This window comes from Marmota flaviventris, chromosome 1 (assembly GCF_047511675.1).
Source record: "Marmota flaviventris isolate mMarFla1 chromosome 1, mMarFla1.hap1, whole genome shotgun sequence".
Classification (NCBI taxonomy): domain Eukaryota; kingdom Metazoa; phylum Chordata; class Mammalia; order Rodentia; family Sciuridae; genus Marmota; species Marmota flaviventris.
In genome coordinates this window covers 98,181,887-98,201,931 of record NC_092498.1, presented here as the reverse complement: position 1 = coordinate 98,201,931, position 20,045 = coordinate 98,181,887, and the positions used below count along the sequence as shown (strand labels likewise).

Below are 20,045 nucleotides of genomic sequence, written 5' to 3'. Positions count from 1 at the left end.
CCTTAAGTAAAATTCACTCCTTCTTTCAGCAGAAATTTACATGTGCCTAGTCTGTGCTTATATTGGTTGTGAAAAAAAGATATGATTATAAAAAAGATATACCCTTCTGAAGTTTACAATATAGTATAAAAAACAAGAGATATATTAATAAATTCAATGAAATGTGATGCAACTGTACTAAGCACAGGTTAGGGGTTTGAAAGAAGAGGAAATGTTTTTTGTTTTTATTTATACTTTTGAAAGATCACAGTTTCTTCACTAGCCAAAGTCCAGAATTCATACTAACCAAAGTCCAGAATTTCTAAAGATAAGTTCAGACACTTATTGAAAAAGAGCAGCTCCTAAGCCATCTGCATTGCCCAAAAATTAAGATCAGTCAGAGGCAAACTTTCATTTCACTCCAATCCTGCGAGAATATTATCATCAGATGGGGAAAGTAACATTTGTTTTGTAAATGACATGGTAACAAATCTTGCTTTATAAAATGGCTATAGTCAAAGCTCCTTTTGGATTAAAAAAAAAAAAGCAAACCATCATGTGAGCCCAAAAGTCACTCACTTTCAGCAAATTCCTTTAATCCATTTAAGTGTCCTGTTACTAATCTTCTGATGAAGAAATATACAAAACACAGAACTTAAAGTGAACAACAGAACCTTGTTATAATCAGACAGAAATACATTACAAAATACGCTTGAGGGTGTAAAAAGAAATCATTTCTCAAATTCATATCACACAAAACTTTAGATTATAGAAATAGGCTAAACTAATGTATTTTTACCTGGTAAGGAACAATACTGCCATGAGCAGTGCCCCAACGTTTTGCTTCCTTTTGGCCAATGAGATAATTAACAGCTACCTGGGTCAAACATGCCACCTGCCAGAAAAAAAAAATTAAAGAAAAATAAAAACAGTTAAGTTTATCCATATTCATGAACAGAATATTATATGAAAGTTATTTCATATCGTGTCATTATAGAAGAAAAAAACTGTCTAACCAGTTAGAAAATATACAGGCATTTATACACAGTGTGATGTTATTGCTTGAGACTAAATAATAGTCAACTGAGAAATATAAACACATAAACATTCATCTCCTGAAAAGATAATCTGAAGACAGAAGGTGACCAAGCATTTGGATCTTCAGTCCAGCCCTGAGCATCAAAGCCATAACAAAACACATGGGCCATGAGCACATGCTTTTCTCCTCTCCACCTGTATCCTTTCACTTTTCACCAAGACAACACATGAAAACCATTACTGGGAAGATGAACCAAAGTCAGAAGCTACATTCTTCTAAACTTCTCATACATAAAAAATAATACTAGTAAGCTTGAATTTGGTTTAAGTCAGTTTAGTTGGGTTTTCTGTTACATGTTGCCCAAGAATCCTGACACAGAGTAGCAAGATTTTTTGATATTTTTCAAATATACTAGTGAACCATCCTCATTTAAACAAAAATTTCTATACCACTCCCAACTTGGCCCTAACCCCCATACCCTCATTATTATACTCATTTCTCTTTGTGAGCACCAGAATCTACTAAAGAAATCATCTAAAACCTCAGGGTTCACTTCTGAATCTTGCAGTATTTCATGAACAGATCTTGAAATCCTACAATACTTCAATTATCTATGAGGATAGCATAAGGATGTGAATTTGGGGTTTTGGGTTCCAATGAATACCTGTACCTGCAGGGACCAGAAATATGTAAAGGAGTTGATCAAATGGTTTCCCATATTTTCCGGGGTGGGGGTGGGAGAGATGCTTCTGGCTTCATGACATAACCATGATATTGCATTGACTTGTTTTTTCCCTATCTAGATCATCAGATGTGACTGGAAGCCTACAAATACATCAATTCAAACATTGAGACTACATCCTGGAATGACTCAAGGGTTGATTTTTTTTTTTTTTTTTTTTTTTTTTTTTTTTTTTTTTTTAGGGCTTAGTGCCATAACCTTTTCTTGTCCTCTACCTGGCATGGTAGCTGCACCTCCTACAAGAAATATCAATAGGACTCACCCTGGATGAATCTCCTTGCTGGAACAGCTATTCTCCTTTACTTTATTCTTGAGCTTTATGTGCATTTTTACATTCATTTACTGCTCTGTTGAAATTGGAACTGCCTTGTGGCAGCTGGTTCAGCTGTACTGCCCAGGTGGCAAAACTAATAAACTTTGAGTCATCCACTTCTGGACTTCCATCTGGTCTTGGGCATTTGAACCATGGAGCACTCCAGGGCTGCCTGGGGCTGCCTAGTGCTAATCACCATTTCACAGATCACTTCTGTGTCTTTCAAAATGGAAAATAAAATCAACATTTTGTAGTTAAAAATGCCCTGGATGAGAAGTCCAGATTCATGACTTCTAATTTCTGTCAACCTCTAAGTAGTTTTCGTGACTGCAGGTATATAATTTAACTTATTTGACCTTCAAATACATTCTCTGTAAAGTCTTGGACATTTAAACTAAACTGATTGTTTTTAAACTTTAAAAAAAATCAAAACTCTTACATAAAATCAAATAACACATGAAATCCTAATACATAAGCAGGTAATTTCCAAAGTGCTTTGGATGAATCAGAGTCAAGCCTGCAACATCATACAGGGAGCATGAACACTGATCACAATTTGCAAAATAGTACATGATCTTAAATTTGCTTCCAAGGTCTATGCTTCTGATTCTATTATTCATCCTAACAGTATGGAAGATAAAAATACAGAAGGAATGCAATCAAATCACTTCCTCAAAGTGCCTCTTCCTGAATTTGGGGAAATTTTATCAAGTCTGAAGTTCTATAAGAGAGGCACTTCTTTGATCTAGCTTTGATGTAGTTATGTTGTGGCTGTTTTTTTCCTTCAAATAAATCCTAATGAAAGTCACCCTTTAAGGAGTTTGGATGCAACTGGAGGCTAATAATTCAAATTAATAAAGGTAATTCCTTGCAAGCAATTAATCACAAGAGGCTTGTTATTTCTACTTCTCTACTTCAAAGTCAACTGGTGGTCAATAGAACAACATTAGCAAGGCCTGCATAAGGTAACAGATCAGCTGGATGATCACAAGTTTGTCTATAAATCCTACAACAACCTGAGATATTTGCCTGGAATTGGCAAGGGCTGGGTTCTAAGCTAGTTATCAACCTGGCTGCCCCATCTCTTACCCACTACCTTATTCTTTCAATTTTTGACCCTGACCCACTTAGAGTGAATTTAAATGAAGGGTCAGAACCTATCTCAGAAATTATTGATAAGTGGAAGACCATATCTACTTCCTCCATGCAGTGGTAATTAATGAAAACAAAAAGCAATTCAGAATCAGCAGGGCTACCACTTGGCAGAAGATTAAATAAGATTTTAAGCTCATTGCCACTGAAAAAACAAAGTGTGATTTGTCAGTAACTACTCAAAGGCAAAGTTAAGGGGGAAAATGAACTCTGTTTACAAAAAGAAAGCAACAGGGCTAAACTTAGTAACTCAATATTTAAAGGAGGCATTATAAATCTGAAAGTAATCCACTATTTACAAGGATTTATTTTAAGGCAGGAGAAGGGGGAGAAAGTCAATAGCTATGACATGATTGTGTATGAAAAATCAGAGGTTTCCTGGGCAATTAATGACAAATTTTCCACAAATTAAAAGAATGCAGGATGTGACTTTTAGGTTAATAACTATATACTGTATATCCATTCTAAATATTGCATTGGATCATTACTTTCATCCCCTACACTTAGGCTCATTATTTCATCAAGTGGACGCTATATAATTTATTCAGAATGTTGCCTTTATATGGTTTCATCTAAACAAAAAAAAAGCCATCTCTGGTTTAATAATAATCATTCTGACAGCAAAACTATTATTTTAGATAACAGAGTGTGTCCTGATATTTTTTGTTTCTAACCAGAAAACCAACGGGGTGGTCAAAGTGGATCTCAAAAAGAACAGCCCGAAAAGATTTGAGGAAAAATATGCTCAAATATTGTCCAAAGCACCTTCATGATGTCTGTCACTACCTGATCACGTGTGTCATTCCTCCAAATGATCAAGCTGCAATAATAGAATCTTTAGTCTCTAAAAGGGAAATAAGTTTGGCAGGTAAAGTATGTACTATAAACCCTTTGTATGTTCTCATAAAACAAAACTAGAACTATGGTCCATTGCATCAAAACAAGTAAGTTTTTTCTTCCTGCTATGTGCATATGTTCTGGCCTCCAACTAAGTTGGACTAAACACCAACCATGCAACTAACTTCTCCCATATTTCTAAGCATTCTTGAAAGTCCATTTCAACATCATCTTGTATTAAGCCCAACTCCCATAACCCAAGCAAGAAAATATTTTTCCTGACTCTGAATTAATACAATGCCATAAGACTCTTTCTGCACTTTCATAGACTGCCTTATCCTATGATTATAATTTTAAGATGACAAACTTAAAATGACCTAGATCAATTGTTCCTAAACATAGTTGTACATTATAATCACCTAGGGAATTCCAAGACCTACCCAGAACTCCTGAATCCAGAAACAGAAGCTGGGGGAAAAAACAATTTAACCAGTGAACTATTAGTTGCACATCTTATTTAAGAATCAAAGCCTTGAGAAAATTCAGTCAAATTACTTAATAGCTGACTAAATAAAGAAATAGAGAGGAGGCATAACTTATCTGAGGTCACCCAGATGATAAACTACTCCACTTAAATTGCTGTCTCCCTTGCTATGATAATATTTGTTTCTTCTCCTATATCTCCTTTTAAAGTCGTGTCTATTTTAGGGTAGAAAATATGTACTATAAAACCCTTTGTATGTTTTCATAAAACCTAAACAGAGCCTGAACATTAAATTTCTTAACAAAAGAGTTAAAAAATGATACTACTTGTTTTTTATATAGTGAGTGCCTCTATATATAAGGTATTATGCTAGGTATGGAGTATAAATGAGTAAATGAAAACTATATAATCCAACCTCCTTTGGACTTAAGAACAGTAGGCAAGATAACTAAACAGTTACAGACATACAGAGGAAAAAACCTGAATGTAGACCATACAACTGAAGCATGGTGAAAAGAGACATGAAATAAAATTATAGAGATTGTCAGAGGCCAGATCATGCCAGTCTTTGTAAGTCATGGTAAAGAACATTCTTTGCACATCCTGCAGAATGGTCATTTTAAAGTAACAAATTGTATCATGTCATCCTTCTATTTAAAATTCACAGGGCTTCCCACTGCATTTGCAATTATATGCAAAGAATAAACTAAAAAGAGACAAGAGAAAAAGAGAACTGTTATGGACACTGCAAGAGTCCAGGCATGTTGATGATAGCTCAAACTAGGTCAGTGGCAAGAGACATAGAAAAAAAACAGTGGATTTAAGATATATTTCAGGGGCAGGAAGAATAAAAAATATTGCATGAGAAGAGTCTAGGAGATAGAACACTGATGGAGAGGAAAAGATAAACATAAATTCCATATTCCTGGCTGAATATCTGGGTAAACTATGATGGCATTAAAAGTAATAATAAAGTCAGAGAGGAACAATTAAAAGGGGAAAGAAAATAAGAGCCCATGTCAGAATAAGCTAAATTTGTGATGCCTGTGACAGAATCAACAGTCATCAACATATGAAAAGTTTTTGAAGTCATTAACTAGGGAAAACAGAAGATAAATACAAAATCAGAAATAATATAAAACAAAAGAAGATAAATCTTCATGTCAAAGACAGTCCTTCCTCCAATCACAAGTATGGTAAAAAAAATGTAGTTACAAACTACTAGAACCAATTTAAATGCCCCAAAAATAAGAGGTAAGTTAAATACTTTTGATGTTCACATGTAATAGAAAATAATGCTGGCACTTAAAATTATACAACAGAAGAATATAGCATTGTGTGAAAAATATTCACAACTTTTTAACAAACTTAGAACAGTTTTAAATTTTATAGAAAAATTACCAAGATAGTTACAGAGTTCCCATATACTCCACATCTTACATTAGTGCATTATACTTTTACAGTTAAAGAACCAATATCGAGGGCTGGGGATGTGGCTCAAGCGGTAGCACGCTTGCCTGGCATGTGTGCGGCCCGGGTTCGATCCTCAGCACCACATACAAACAAAGATGTTGTGTCCGCCGAAAACTAAAAAATAAATATCAAAAAAATTCTCTCTCTCTCTCTCAAAAAAAAGAACCAATATTGATACATTAGTACTAACTAAACTCCATATGTTCAGATTTCCTTAGTTTTTATTTAATGTCCTTTCTCTGTTCCAGATTACATCCAGAATACTACATTATATTTAGTCAGTAGGTCTCCTTAAGGTGCTCCTAGCTGCAATAGTTTCTCATATATTCCTTATTTTTAATTACCTTAATGGTTTTGAGGAGTAAAGATCAGGTATTTTGTAGACTGTTCCTCAACTAATATTTTTATGATGTTTTCCTCATAATTTAATTGGAATTACAGGGGTTTGGAAAGAAGACCACAAAAGTAAAGTGACATTTTCAATATATCATATCAAAGATACATGCTATCAACATGATTTTATATTGACTTTGATCATTTGGCTGAGGCAGTATTTATTACTTTTATCCACTGCACAATTACTGTTTTTTCCTCCCTCTTTCCAACTTGCTCTCTTTGGAAGAATGTCACTACATGCAACCCACACTTAAATGGCAGGGAGTTACACTAATTAATAATTAGCCATTATTAATCTCCCCTATTTATTTGTTTTTTCAAGTCACTTATTTATATCAACATGGTCATGTGAATATTCATTTTATACTTTGCTATATAATTCAATACTACTGCCCAAAATATTCCAGTTTGGCCTCTGGGAGCTCTTTCAATAGGTTCCTGTGACTCTATGACACAACCTCTGTTCTTGAGGAGTTTTTGTTCTTAGCATTCCTTGCTTTGTGGCACTGAAAGATGCCCTAGACTCATCTTTGTGTTCTCTTGTTTACAGGAAAACATACAAAGAAGAGGAGTCACAGGGTGAAGAAAGGAAACAAGTATTTCAGTGTCAATCAGCATCTCTCATTTCCTCATCTACTCAAAAACACTGATATCACGCCTACTATGTGCCAGGAACTATTCCATGCACTGGGGATATAGCAGTGAGCAAGACAGACATGATCCTCTGCTCATGAGGCTTACATTCCAGTATCCAACTACATTCAGACATAAACAAATAAGTAGAAAGCTATCAGAATATGGTAAATGCTGCCAAGAAAATGAAACAGAATCACAGAGGGGCTCATTTACTTTTTGCAGATGTTATGTTTAATCTGAGACCTGGAGAAAGCATTACAAATCTGAAAATACAGGAGAAAACATCCTAGCCAATGAAATCAATCACTTAAAAAACTTTAATGTGTGTGTGTGTGTATGTGTGTGTGTGTATGTGTTTGAAAGGTGTCCACATGGTAAGAAAAAAAAAAAGAAAGCCATTGTAGCTGGCATGTGGTAAGTAAAAGAGGTGCTAGTACAAGAGCGGGTCAGGGAAGCTACAAGGGCCACATCACAAGGGTCATTGTAGGCCTGAATAAGGATCTGAGGTATTATTCTAAGTGTCCTGGGAAACCATTGATTTATGTAATTAAATCACTTGGATATTATATGGAAGATGAAAGGGCAATAATAAATGACACCAAATTACCTCATGTGAGGTAGCTATTACAACTTCCATTCTATAGATGAAAGAAACTAAAGCATAGGGAAATAAAATATCTTGTCTAAGTCTCACAGCTGGTAAATGAAAACACCATGACTCATACCCAGGTCAGTTCAGTCAATGAGCCATCCCTTCACCACCATCTCCTCTTTGCTACCTCCCTGTCTCAGTCTCTTTCACCTAGGTAGTGCTTGGCTTTGCAGCTATATCCTTGGTTATATCCCTGGCTTCACTGTATTCCCTGCAAGGTGGGCTCTCAAGGCACTGGGGTAGAACCAAAGCCCTTCATAAGAGCCCACTGTCCTCTGAACTTGCTTAGAAAAGACATCGATAACTGAATCAATTAATTCTCCTCACATGATTCTGCTCAACCTCACTCACTTACTAACTATAAAACATCATATGGGGAAAATGTTAAAAGAGAAATGAAGGAGCTAGATTTTTAAAGAATATATCTCTTGAGAAGATAAATTTGGCCTCCCATTAGAAAGAGCTTTGAGTAACCCATATCCTTTTTTTCTAATCCTATAATACCATTACTCTGCTTGTCAAATACCATCTCTCACATCTTAAGGTGAACTGATTCTTTCAGACCAACAAGGGTTCAGGAGGAAAAACCATCCAAGAGTAGATAGAGTATTTTGGCTATCCCATGTTGAAAAGAAAATATGAATTCTAAAAACTCACATCACATTTGTCATTTTGAGTTTCTAGTATTTACTACTAATAAGAGCTACCACCCTATGTTCATATATAACTACATGACCAGTGGGATTCCACATCATGTACAACCAGAAGAATGAAAAATTATATCCATCTATTTATGATATATCAAAGTGCATTCTACTGTCATGTATAACAAATTAGAACAAATAAAAGAATTAAAAAATTTTAAAATTCCAAAACAAATTTTAAAAAGTCTGACTCCAAACTCTGGGATAGCAGGGACAACTACTATTGCTATTTTGTCTATCCCCTTCATTATACCCAATATAATGATAGGCATATAATATGTCATTATTAAATGTTGGGTTTTGTAAATGAATAAAGAGAAATAAAATTTTTAAAAAGCTACCACTCATTCAAGCACTCATCATGCACTGACCAAACATGAATTATCATACTTAATCCTCATAACTGTATGAGAGAGGTATTTTGATGATTCCATCTTACAAATTAAAAATGAAGCACAAAACTGTTTAATAATATGCCAAGGTTCTATGCCCAGTAACTAAGTGCATGAGCCACAATTTGAACCCAGTTAGTTTGGCATTACACACAGAATCAGACTGCTTACAATTTCTGAGTGGTCTTGATTCTGGAAAGCTTAGTTGTACCATACTAATGAGTAAAGAAAAAATTGTGACTGAGCATCCTTTCAACTAGGTAACCCTCTACAGATAAATATGACCTTGGTTATTACTAATATTTAGTTTAGAACTCAAAGTTTTCTGCAAATATGGTCTGACTTCTTTTATGATATTATAAACTTCATCCCATAAACCTTTTACCTGTAATCATTGAAAACCAATAGAGTTGTTATATAATTTTAAAATCTCTACTTTTATATACTTGGCAAAGAAAAATCATATTATCAAACCCTCTTCATAGCAATTTTTTAATTTAATGGAAGGAACACACACATTTCCCATTCCTCTGCATTATCACTAATGACAGTCAAATCATCTCTATGTTTATTTCATATGTAAACTCAAAATAAAAATAGATTTTTATTATGCTCAAAGTTTGCCAATCCATCTGAATCAAAATCAGATATACAAAGTAACTGGATATCAACTGCCAGAAGGTAAGACCAGACAGCAAAGACAGACAGAATTTCAAAAGCTTGTTTAGGATAATATATCAAGCATATTTCTTACCATGAACCACTGACCCAGTCAATCATATGACTCAAAAAGTGGTTATAAACAACTTTTAAAAATGTGATGAGTAAGTGGAAATGTGGGAAAATAACATCTAATGACATGGTGTACTTATTTATTCCTGTGATAGCATGTCTTCAGTTTCAGATGTCTTCTTCAAATATAGTTTTTTTTTTATTTTTGATAACAATTCTTCAAAATATTTCTGCTCAAAGAATAAAATAATGCATTCTCTGCAACACTGATTTCTAAAAGCTCTAGGAATTAAACGCAATTTACTTCCATTTATTGCTTCCTTTGGGCATTTAGCAGATGTTTAATAAGCACTATTGAGAACTACATCTTTCAAGATTAAAATTCATAAATCAAAATATAAATCATCAGTCAGAAACTGGGGTTGAGGCTCAGTGGTAGAGTGATTGTCTAGCACATGTGAGGCCCTGTGTTTGATCCTCAGCACCACATATAAATAAACAAATAAAGGTATTGTGTCCATTTACAACTAAAAAGAAAAAATATTTTAAGTATATATATATTATATATATATATAATATATATATAATATATATATATATATATATATATATATATATATATATATATATATATAAATTATCAGAGCCACAGAGAATTTTTTAAATCAAGTAGTGATAAAAAAGTGGCATTTGAGCTGACCTTGATAAAGGGAATTTAGTCATGCAAAAACAAGGAAAAGGGCTTTCCAAGTGAAAGAAATTGTGGGCAAAGTTATAAGAATGGAAACTTCATAGGTCTTTTGAATGAATGAGAATAAAAATGGAGTCAAGACATGGGATTTGATCACCAGGAGATCATTGATATTCCTAAAGACACAGTGGCAATAAAGCAGCAAGGATCAAATCCAGATTAAAAGGTAATAAGGAATAAATAAAAAGAATGTGGGAGTCACAGAGTATTATAGAGGTTGTGTAAAGAGGGAAGGAGATGCTGCTGATTGTAGCTCCTGTGGGTAAGCAGGAAGAATAAAGTTTTTATTTATGAGGACAAAAAAATTGAAGTTCATCTAAATATGCAAGAAAAGAAAGAATAATTGAAGATACGAAATCCTACATTAATATGTAAGAGAGTAAGAAGGAAAATAGAAGTGGAAGGGTTAAGTTAGTGAAATCTTTCCTAATTCACTAAGATGGGTCACTTCCTCTTCTGAATCTGTGTCCACTATAATGCAGGCTTCAGGAGGCAAAGGACTTATCCAATATGTTTGTGGCTCTTTCCCCAGCAGCAGGAATACTATCTGTGAGGAAAACTAACTGTAGGTGTTCAATGACTGTGAGTGAAACTAATAAAACTAGTTTTCCTCTAATTTGACAAGTGAGTCTTAATGAAGAAGGAATGCTTCAAGAGAAAAAGAGAAAAGTTGGACACAATTTCCAGTGAAAAGTATAACAACAGAAATCTTCTTCATAGAATAGAAAGTGATGGGCTCAAATTTGTCTCTTTCTCCCTCAAAACTCTGGCTCTGCCTGCTGTGGTCACTCCAAACAAGTCCTTCTTTCACCACATACCAGATGGACAAACAAAGAGTGAGTTAGAAAGTGATGTCAGGACCTGAGGTCCCACATTCAGGGTGAGGAGAGCAGCAAAGTTGGCTTAGGGAAGAAAGAAATTTTCAGGGACCAAGATGTCATAGGGATAAAACTAAGTGCAGGATGATGATAAAGATTCATGGATGGGTACAGAAATCAAACAGTAACACTCCTCTGAAATCAGAATTGTCCCAGGAAAAGGGAGAGGGGCATATCTGTAGTTAGAATGACCAATAGCTTCTACAAGAGAGCACCGGACAGTTTAAAAGCTAAAAAAGTTGAATAAAGACTTATTTTCACTGATCTCCACACATTTCCCTTATGGTTTCACGACGGAATATGCTTTCTTCTATAAAGAAAGCTTTCTTCTGTAAAGAAAGCATTTCTTCTGTTATTCATCTTGAGAAGAGTTTCATACTCTCTATTTAGTTATACTATTGAGAATATGTCTCCAATTCTCTAATTGCCAGGTTTTCCTCTAATTCAGGTTGCATTTTCCTCTATATATTGATGATCTTCTGCTACTGCTTATTCAGCACAATTCAATAATATGTTATCCAATTCAAAAAGGGGTCAGAAGGCAGGAAACTATGCAGGTATGGGATACAGTACATGTAGATATCCCTTAGACTATTCAGCGTCCTCACAAGAATACAGCTCAGCTTGCACAGGTGTTGATAGTATGAAAACAGAATAAGTGGAAAATCTGAGAAAAAGAAATTACAAGAGCTGGCAACAGACTGTAAAGGAATAGAAAACAAGTTATAATTTTTTAGTCAACCCCCAAAAAAGAATGTGAATTTACTTATAGAAATGGCTTTCTTTTTTTTTCTTAATTTTTTATTGTTGGTTGTTCAAAACATTACATATTTCTTGATATATCATATTTCACACTTTGATTCAAGTGGGTTATGAACTCCCATTTTTACCCCATATACAGATTGCAGAATCACATCAGTTACACATCCATTGATTTACATATTGCCATACTAGTGTCTGTTGTGTTCTGCTGCCTTTCCTATCCTCTACTATCCCCCCTCCCCTCCCCTCCCCTCCCCTCTTCTCTCTCTCTACCCCCTCTACTGTCATTCATTTCTCCCCATTGTATTATTATTCCCTTTCCCCTCACTTCCTCTTGTATGTACTTTTGTATAACCCTGAGGGTCTCCTTCCATTTCCATGCAATTTCCCTTCTCTCTCCCTTTCCCTCCCACCTCTCATCCCTGTTTAATGTTAATCTTCTTCTCATGCTCTTCCTCCCTACTCTGTTCTTAGTTACTCTCCTTATATCAAAGAAGACATTTGGCATTTGTTTTTTAGGGATTGGCTAGCTTCACTTAGCATAATCTGCTCTAATGCCATCCATTTCCCTGCAAATTCTATGATTTTGTCATTTTTTAATGCAGAGTAATACTCCATTGTGTATAAATGCCACATTTTTTTATCCATTCGTCTATTGAAGGGCATCTAGGTTGGTTCCACAGTCTTGCTATTGTGAATTGTGCTGCTATGAACATCGATGTAGCAGTGTCCCTGTAGCATGCTCTTTTTAGGTCTTTAGGGAATAGACAGAGAAGGGGAATAGCTGGGTCAAATGGTGGTTCCATTCCCAGCTTTCCAAGAAATCTCCATACTGCTTGCCAAATTGGCCACACCAATTTACAGTCCCACCAGCAATGTACAAGTGTACCCTTTTCCCCACATCCTCGACAGCATTTGTTGTTGTTTGACTTCATAATGGCTGCCAATCTTACTGGAGTGAGATGGTATTTTAGGGTGATTTTGATTTGCATTTCTCTGACTGCTAGAGATGGTGAGCATTTTTTCATGTACTTGTTGATTGATTTTATGTCCTCCTCTGAGAAGTGTCTGTTCAGGTCCTTGGACCATTTGTTGATTGGGTTATTTGTTATCTTATTGTTTAATTTTTTGAGTTCTTTGTATACTCTGGATATTAGGGCTCTATCTGAAGTGTGAGGAGTAAAGATTTGTTCCCAGGATGTAGGCTCCCTATTTACCTCTCTTATTGTTTCTCTTGCTGAGAAAAAAACTTTTTAGTTTGAGTAAGTCCCATTTGTTGATTCTAGTTATTAACTCTTGTGCTATGGGTGTCCTATTGGGGAATTTGGAGCCCGACCCCCACAGTATGTAGATCGGAGCGAACTTTTTCTTCTATCAGACACCGTATGATGTTAGTTCTGCCTATCCATGAACAGGGTATATTTTTCCATCTTCTAAGATCTTCTTTTATTTCTCTCTTTAGGGTTCTGTAGTTTTCATTGTATAAGTCTTTCACCTCTTTTGTTAGGTTGATTCCCAAGTATTTTATTTTTTTTGAAGATATTGTGAATGGAGTGGTTGTCCTCATTTCCATTTCAGAGGATTTGTCGCTGATATACAGGAATACCTTTGATTTATGTGTGTTGATTTTATAGCCTGCCACTTTGCTGAATTCATTTATTAGCTCTAATAGTTTCTTTGTAGACCCTTTTGGGTCTGCTAGGTATAGAATCATGTCTTCCGCAAATAGTGATAATTTAAGTTCTCCGCAAATAGTGATAATTTAAGTTCTTCTTTTCCTATTTTTATGCCTTTAATTTCTTTCGTCTGTCTAATTGCTCTGGCCAGTGTTTCGAGAACTATGTTGAACAGAAGTGGAGAGAGAGGGCATCCCTGTCTTGTTCCAGATTTTAGAGGGAATGCCTTCAGTTTTTCTCCATTCAGAATGATGCTAGCCTGAGGCTTAGCATAGATTGCTTTTACAATATTGAGGTATGTTCCTGTTATCCCTAGTTTTTCTAGAGTTTTGAACATAAAGGGATGCTGTACTTTGTTGAATGCTTTTTCCGCATCTATCGAGATGATCATATGGTTCTTATTTTTAAGTCTATTGATGTGGTGAATAACATTTATTGATTTCCGTATATTGAACCAGCCTTGCATCCCAGGGATGAATCCTACTTGATCATGGTGCACAATTTTTTTGATATGTTTTTGTATCCGATTCGCCAGAATTTTATTGAGGATTTTGCATCTAGGTTCATTAGAGATATTGGTCTGTAGTTTTCTTTCTTTGAAGTGTCTTTGTCTGGTTTAGGAATCAGGGTGATGTTGGCCTCGTAGAATGAATTTGGAAGTTCTCCCTCTTTTTCTATTTCCTGAAGTAGCTTGAAAAGTATTGGTATTAGTTCCTCTTTAAAGGTTTTGTAAAACTCTGCTGTATACCCATCCGGTCCTGGGCTTTTCTTAGTTGGTAGTCTTTTGATGGTTTCTTCTATTTCCTCAATTGATATTGGTCTGTTTAGGTTGTCTATATCCTCCTGACTCAATCTGGGCAGATCATATGACTTAAGAAATTTATCGATGCCTTCTCTATCTTCTATTTTATTGGAGTATAAGGATTCAAAATAATTTTTGATTACCTTCTGTATTTCTGAAGTGTCTGTTGTGATATTGCCTTTTTCATCCCGTATGCTAGTAATTTGAGTTCTCTCTCTTCTTCTGTTCACTAGCATGGCTAAGGGTCTGTCGATTTTGTTTATTTTTTCAAAGAACCAACTTTTAGTTTTGTCAATTTTTTTAATTGTTTCTTTTGTTTCGATTTCATTAATTTCAGCTCTGATTTTAATTATTTCTTGCCTTCTACTTCTTTTGCTGTTGTTTTGCTCTTCTTTTTCTAGGATTTTGAGATGAAGTATGAGATCATTTATTTGTTGTTTTTTTCTTTTTTTAAGGAATGAACTCCAAGCAATGAATTTTCCTCTTAGAACTGCTTTCAATGTGTCCCATAGATTCCGATATGTTGTGTCTGTGTTTTCATTTATCTCTAAGAATTTTTTAATTTCCTCCTTGATGTCTTCTATAACCCATTGATCATTCAGTAACCTATTGTTCATTCTCCAAGTGATGTATGCTTTTTCCTTCCTTCTTTTATCGTTGATTTTCAGTTTCATTCCATTATGATCAGATAAGATGCTTGGTATTATCTCTACTCCTTTATATTGTCTAAGAGTTGCCCTGTGACATAATATATGATCTATTTTTGAGAAGGATCCATGTGCTGCTGGGAAAAAAGTGTAACGGCTTGATGTTGGGTGGTATGTTCTATATATGTCAATTAAGTCTAGGTTATTAATTGTGTTATTGAGTTCTATAGTTTCCTTATTCAACTTTTGTTTCGAAGATCTGTCCAGTGGCGAGAGAGGTGTGTTGAAGTCTCCCATGATTATTGTATGGTGGTCTATTAGACTCTTGAACTTGAGAAGAGTTTGTTTGATGAACATAGCTGCACCATTGTTTGGGGCATATATATTTATGATTGTTATGTCTTGTTGGTGTATGGTTCCCTTAAGCAGTATGTAGTGTCCCTCTTTATCCCTTTTGATTAACTTTGGCTTGAAATCTATTTTATTTGATATGAGTATGGACACTCCTGCTTGTTTCCGAAGTCCGTATGAGTGATATGATTTTTCCCAACCTTTCACCTTCAGCCTATGTATGTCTTTTCCTATCAAATGCGTCTCCTGTAGGCCGCATATTGTTGGGTCTTGTTTTGTGATCCATTCTACTAGCCTGTGTCTCTTAATTGGTGAGTTTAAGCCATTAACATTTAGGGTTATTATTGAGATATGGGTTGTTCTTCCAGCCATATTTGTTTATTTCTGTTACTAAACATGGTTTGTTTTCCTCTTTGATTATTTTCCCCCCTTTACTGTCCCACCTCCCACTGTTGGTTTTCATTCTTATTTTCCATTTCCTCTTCCTGTAATGTTTTGCCGAGGATGTTTTGAAGAGATGGTTTTCTAGCTGCAAATTCTTTTAACTTTTGTTTATCGTGGAAGGTTTTAATTTCATCTTCCATCCTGAATCTTAATTTCGCTGGATACACAATTCTTGGTTGGAACCCATTTTCTTTCAGTGTTTGAAATATGTTATTCCAGGATCTTCTAGCTTTCAGAGTCTGTGTTGAATGATCAGCTGTTATCCTGATTGGTTTACCCCTAAATGTAATCTGCTTCCTTTCTCTTGTAGCTTTTAAAATTCTCTCCTTATTCTGTATGTTGGGCATCTTCATTATAATGTGTCTAGGTGTGGATCTCTTATGATTTTGCACATTCGGCGTCCTGTAGGCTTCTAGGATTTGGGATTCTGCCTCATTCTTCAAGTCTGGGAAGTTTTCTCGTATTATTTCATTGAATAGATTGCTCATTCCTTTGGTTTGGAGTTCTATACCTTCCTGTATCCCAATGACTCTTAAGTTTGGTCTCTTAATGTTATCCCATATTTCTTGGATGTTCTGCTCATGGTTTCTTAACAGTCTTGCTGAGCTGTCTATGTTCTTTTCAAGTTGAAATACTTTGTCTTCATTGTCTGATGTTCTATCTTCTAAGTGTTCTACTCTGCTGGTAGTATTCTCATTTGAGTTTTTAAGTTGGTTTATTGCTTCCTGCATTTCTAGGATTTCTGTTTGTTTGTTTTTTATAACCTCTATCTCCCTGTATAGTTGATCCTTTGCTTCCTGGATCTGTTTGTGTAATTCATTGTCGAAGTGATCTTTCATTGTCTGCTTTTGCTGTCTAATGTCTTCCTTGAGACTCCAGATCATCTGAAGCATGTATATCCTGAATTCTTTATCTGACATTCCATCTGCTGCAGCTGTTACCTCTTTGAAAGTTGAGTTGACCTGCATTGCTTGTGGTCCTTTCTTTCCTTGTCTTTTCATACTGCTTGCGTTTCTTTCTGCTTGGTGAAACTGTTGTGTTTTTGAAATGTTTTTTCCCCTATATATTTATATTGCTCTTGTATAGTTGAAAAGTTTCCCTTGCAGGGTCGGGCGGCGGTCTGCCTACCTTGCAGGCGTGGGCGGCGGCTCTGCTCTTCCCCTCCTCCAATTGGTGTGAGGTGTCTACCACGCCCGCGGACCCCTGAGCCTGTTCTTCTGGTCGGTCGTAGGTCTGCCTACCTTGCAGGCGCGGCGGCGGCTCTGCTCTGCCCTTACTCCAATTGGGGTGTCGTGACTACCACGCCGGCAGGTCACTGGGCCTGTTCCGGGTGCGGGCAGCAGCTCTGCTCTGCCCCTACTCCAATTGGAGTGACGAGTGTACCACGCCGGCAGGCCACCGGGCCTGATCCGCCGGTCGGTTGCAGGTCTGCCTACCCTACAGGCGCAGGCGGCAGCTCTGCTCTGCCCCCCCTCCAATTGGTGTGACTTGTCTACCACACCCGCGGACCGCTGGGCCTGTTCCGGGCGCGGGCGAAGGCTCTGCTCTGCTCCTACTCCAATTGGGGTGACGTGCCTACCACCCCGGCCGGCCACTGGGCCTGTTCCACCGGTCGGTCGCAGGTCTGCCTACCTTGCGGGCACGGGCAGCGGCTCTGCTCTGCCCCTACTCCAAATGGGGTGACTTGTCTGTCGCACCGGCAGGCCACTGGGCCTGTCCGCTGGTCGGTCGCAGGTCTGCCCACCTTTCGGGCATGGGTGGCGGCTCTGTTCTGCCCCTACTCCAATTGGGGTGTCGTGACTACCACGCTGGCAGGTCGCTGGGCCTGTTCCTGGCGCGGGCGGCGGCTCTGCTCTGCCCCTACTCCAATTGGGGTGACGTGTGTACCACGCCGGCAGGCCGCTGGGCCTGATCCGCTGGTCTGTCGCAGGTCTGCCTACCTTGCAGGCGCGGGCGGCGGCTCTGCCCTGCCCCTCCTACCACGCCCACGGACCGCTGGGCCTGATCTTCAGGTTGGTCGCAGGTCTGCCCACCCTGCGGGCATGGGTGGCGGTTCCGCTCCGCCCCCACTCCAATTGGGGTCACGTGACCACCACACCGGCGGGGCCTGATCCGGGCGCGGGCGAAGGCTCTGCTCTGCCCCTACTCCAGTTGGGGTGACGTGTGTACCACGCTGGCCGGCCGCTGGGCCTGACCCGCCAGTCTGTCGCAGGTCTGCTTACCTTGCAGGTGCGGGCGGCGGCTCTGCCCTGCCCCTCCTACCACGCCCGCGTACCACTGGGCCTGTTCTGCCGGTCGGTCGCAGGTCTGCCCACATTGCGGGCGCGGGTGGCGGCTCCGCTCCGCCCCCTCTCCAATTGGGGTCACGCGACCACCACGCCGGCGAGCTGCTGAGCCTGCTCCGGGCGCGGGCGGCGGCCCGGCTCCTCCCCTCTGGCTCAACGACAAAGCGAGAGAGACTCGGGTGTCTGTGACTCACCCTCCCTACCAGGAGACCAACTGTTTCTGTCGCCGCTGGTATTGATGAAGTTCTCTCCTCCGCCGCTTTCTGATGACATCAGATCTCTGCCATGTTGGTATCCTATGCGAATGGCAGCATTTCGTTCCCTTTGCCGGGTGACCAAAGCAACGGGTGAGTCCTGACCGGCCCTCACAGGCCCCGTCTCAGTCCTGTTGCCACTGCCCACGAAGGCTCGCTTGGTATTTACCTCCACAGTACTCAGCAGGACCCGGACCGAGAAGCAGTTTCTGCAGGCTCCTTGGCCCTGGGCCAGAGCAGTTCCGGGAGCCGGAACTCGGCCGCTCCATGCTCGGTGTATGCTCTGATAAGAGCAGGCTCCAAGAAGCAGTTTCCGTGGGTTATTTAGCACTGAGCCTGAGTAATTTGTCTGCAAGCCGCTGGCGAATGGTAGCCTGAAATTACCTGTTCTATGGCTGAATGAGCTGCGGTCAGTCGAAAACAGGGATGGTGACGTCAGCTCTCCAAGATGGTGGCCGCTGGCCTCCTCTGTGGTCTGACCGGTGTGGAGAACCGAATTGGACCGCTTCCTTCCCCCGTCTCGAACCCAGAATTCCGCACTGAGTACGGTGCTTGCACGGCTGGCAGAAACTGCAGCGCTGTATCCCTGCGTCGCTATCTCCTTGTTTCCCAGCGCGCGCTGCAGACTCTAGCCGCGGGGCGATTTGCTGAATAAGCAGTGTTACCCTCCGTGCAACAAATCTCTCGCGTTTGAGTCCCCGTAGCCAATCCTCGTGCGATGGAAATTCTTCCTCCAGGTTCCGGAGCACCCCACTATTGCTGGAAATTCCTAACAAGATAGCCTTTAGCCGTCCTGACTCGTCATTCTCCCACACAGTGACGCGGCACATGGGGGCAATGCACTCCCCTCGCCGCCATCTTCCCTCCGCTCTTAGAAATGGCTTTCTTAATGAAGATATATACTGGGTTTGGGAGGTTGGTTTGTTCAGATGTTGTTGTTGTTGGGGGGGGGGGGAGTATTTAATTTAAAAACATGGTCCAAGTGGAGATACCCTTGGGGTGTTTGCAATCCAGCTACTTAATGTTATGAGAGAGGGCAATGGTTATTTAGTGGCCATCCACACAGGAGCTTGTGGTAGGTTGGTTTTGAAGGTAGCCACCAAGATTCCTTCCCCCTACAATACACACCTTGTATGATGGGGTATCACTTCCATAATTAGGTCAGTAAACAGCTGACTGTGAGTTCATCAAAAGGGAAATTAGCTAGGCAGAGTGGCTGAGACTTAGTTGAGTTGAGATGGTTACTTGAGTCCAGAAGTTCAAGACCAGCCTAAGCAATGTAGCAAGACCTTTTTTCAAAGAAAGTGAAGCTCATTTATATTGACTGGGCCTGATATAATCAGAGAAATTTTAAAAGACATGCTCCTGCTGGTCTGGAAGACATAGCCTCTGTGAGCTTTACAGCCATAGTATCCTGCCAACAAACTGAATAAGTTTGATAGAAACCTCTGCACCTCAGATGAGAACTGCAGTTCAGCAGACATCTAGAGTGCATCCTTTTAAGACCTTAGCCTAAGATCCAGCTAAGCCATTTCTGGACTTCTGGCCCATACAAACCATGTGATAATAATTTTGTGTTGTTTTAAGCTACATTTATGAAAATTTTCTGATAATGTGTTATGTAGGAATAGAAAATGAAGAGAAGGATGAAACCACTGAAGTGG

The 20,045-nt window shown here is 38.7% G+C and overlaps 1 protein-coding gene across 5 annotated transcripts in view; it reads right to left on the bottom strand.

The window, feature by feature from the left end:
• Sugct (succinyl-CoA:glutarate-CoA transferase) overlaps positions 1-20,045 on the bottom strand; it is a 709,004-nt gene that overhangs the window by 524,616 nt on the left and 164,343 nt on the right. For all 5 annotated transcript variants that reach the window (XR_011707951.1, XM_071614148.1, XM_071614152.1 and 2 more), the window contains one exon: positions 779-874. Coding sequence is in view for 4 of the 5 variants with exons in the window: in XM_071614148.1 (XP_071470249.1) it covers positions 779-874 (96 nt within the window). In the remaining variant the exon portion in view is untranslated. The remainder of the gene's footprint in view (positions 1-778; positions 875-20,045) is intronic.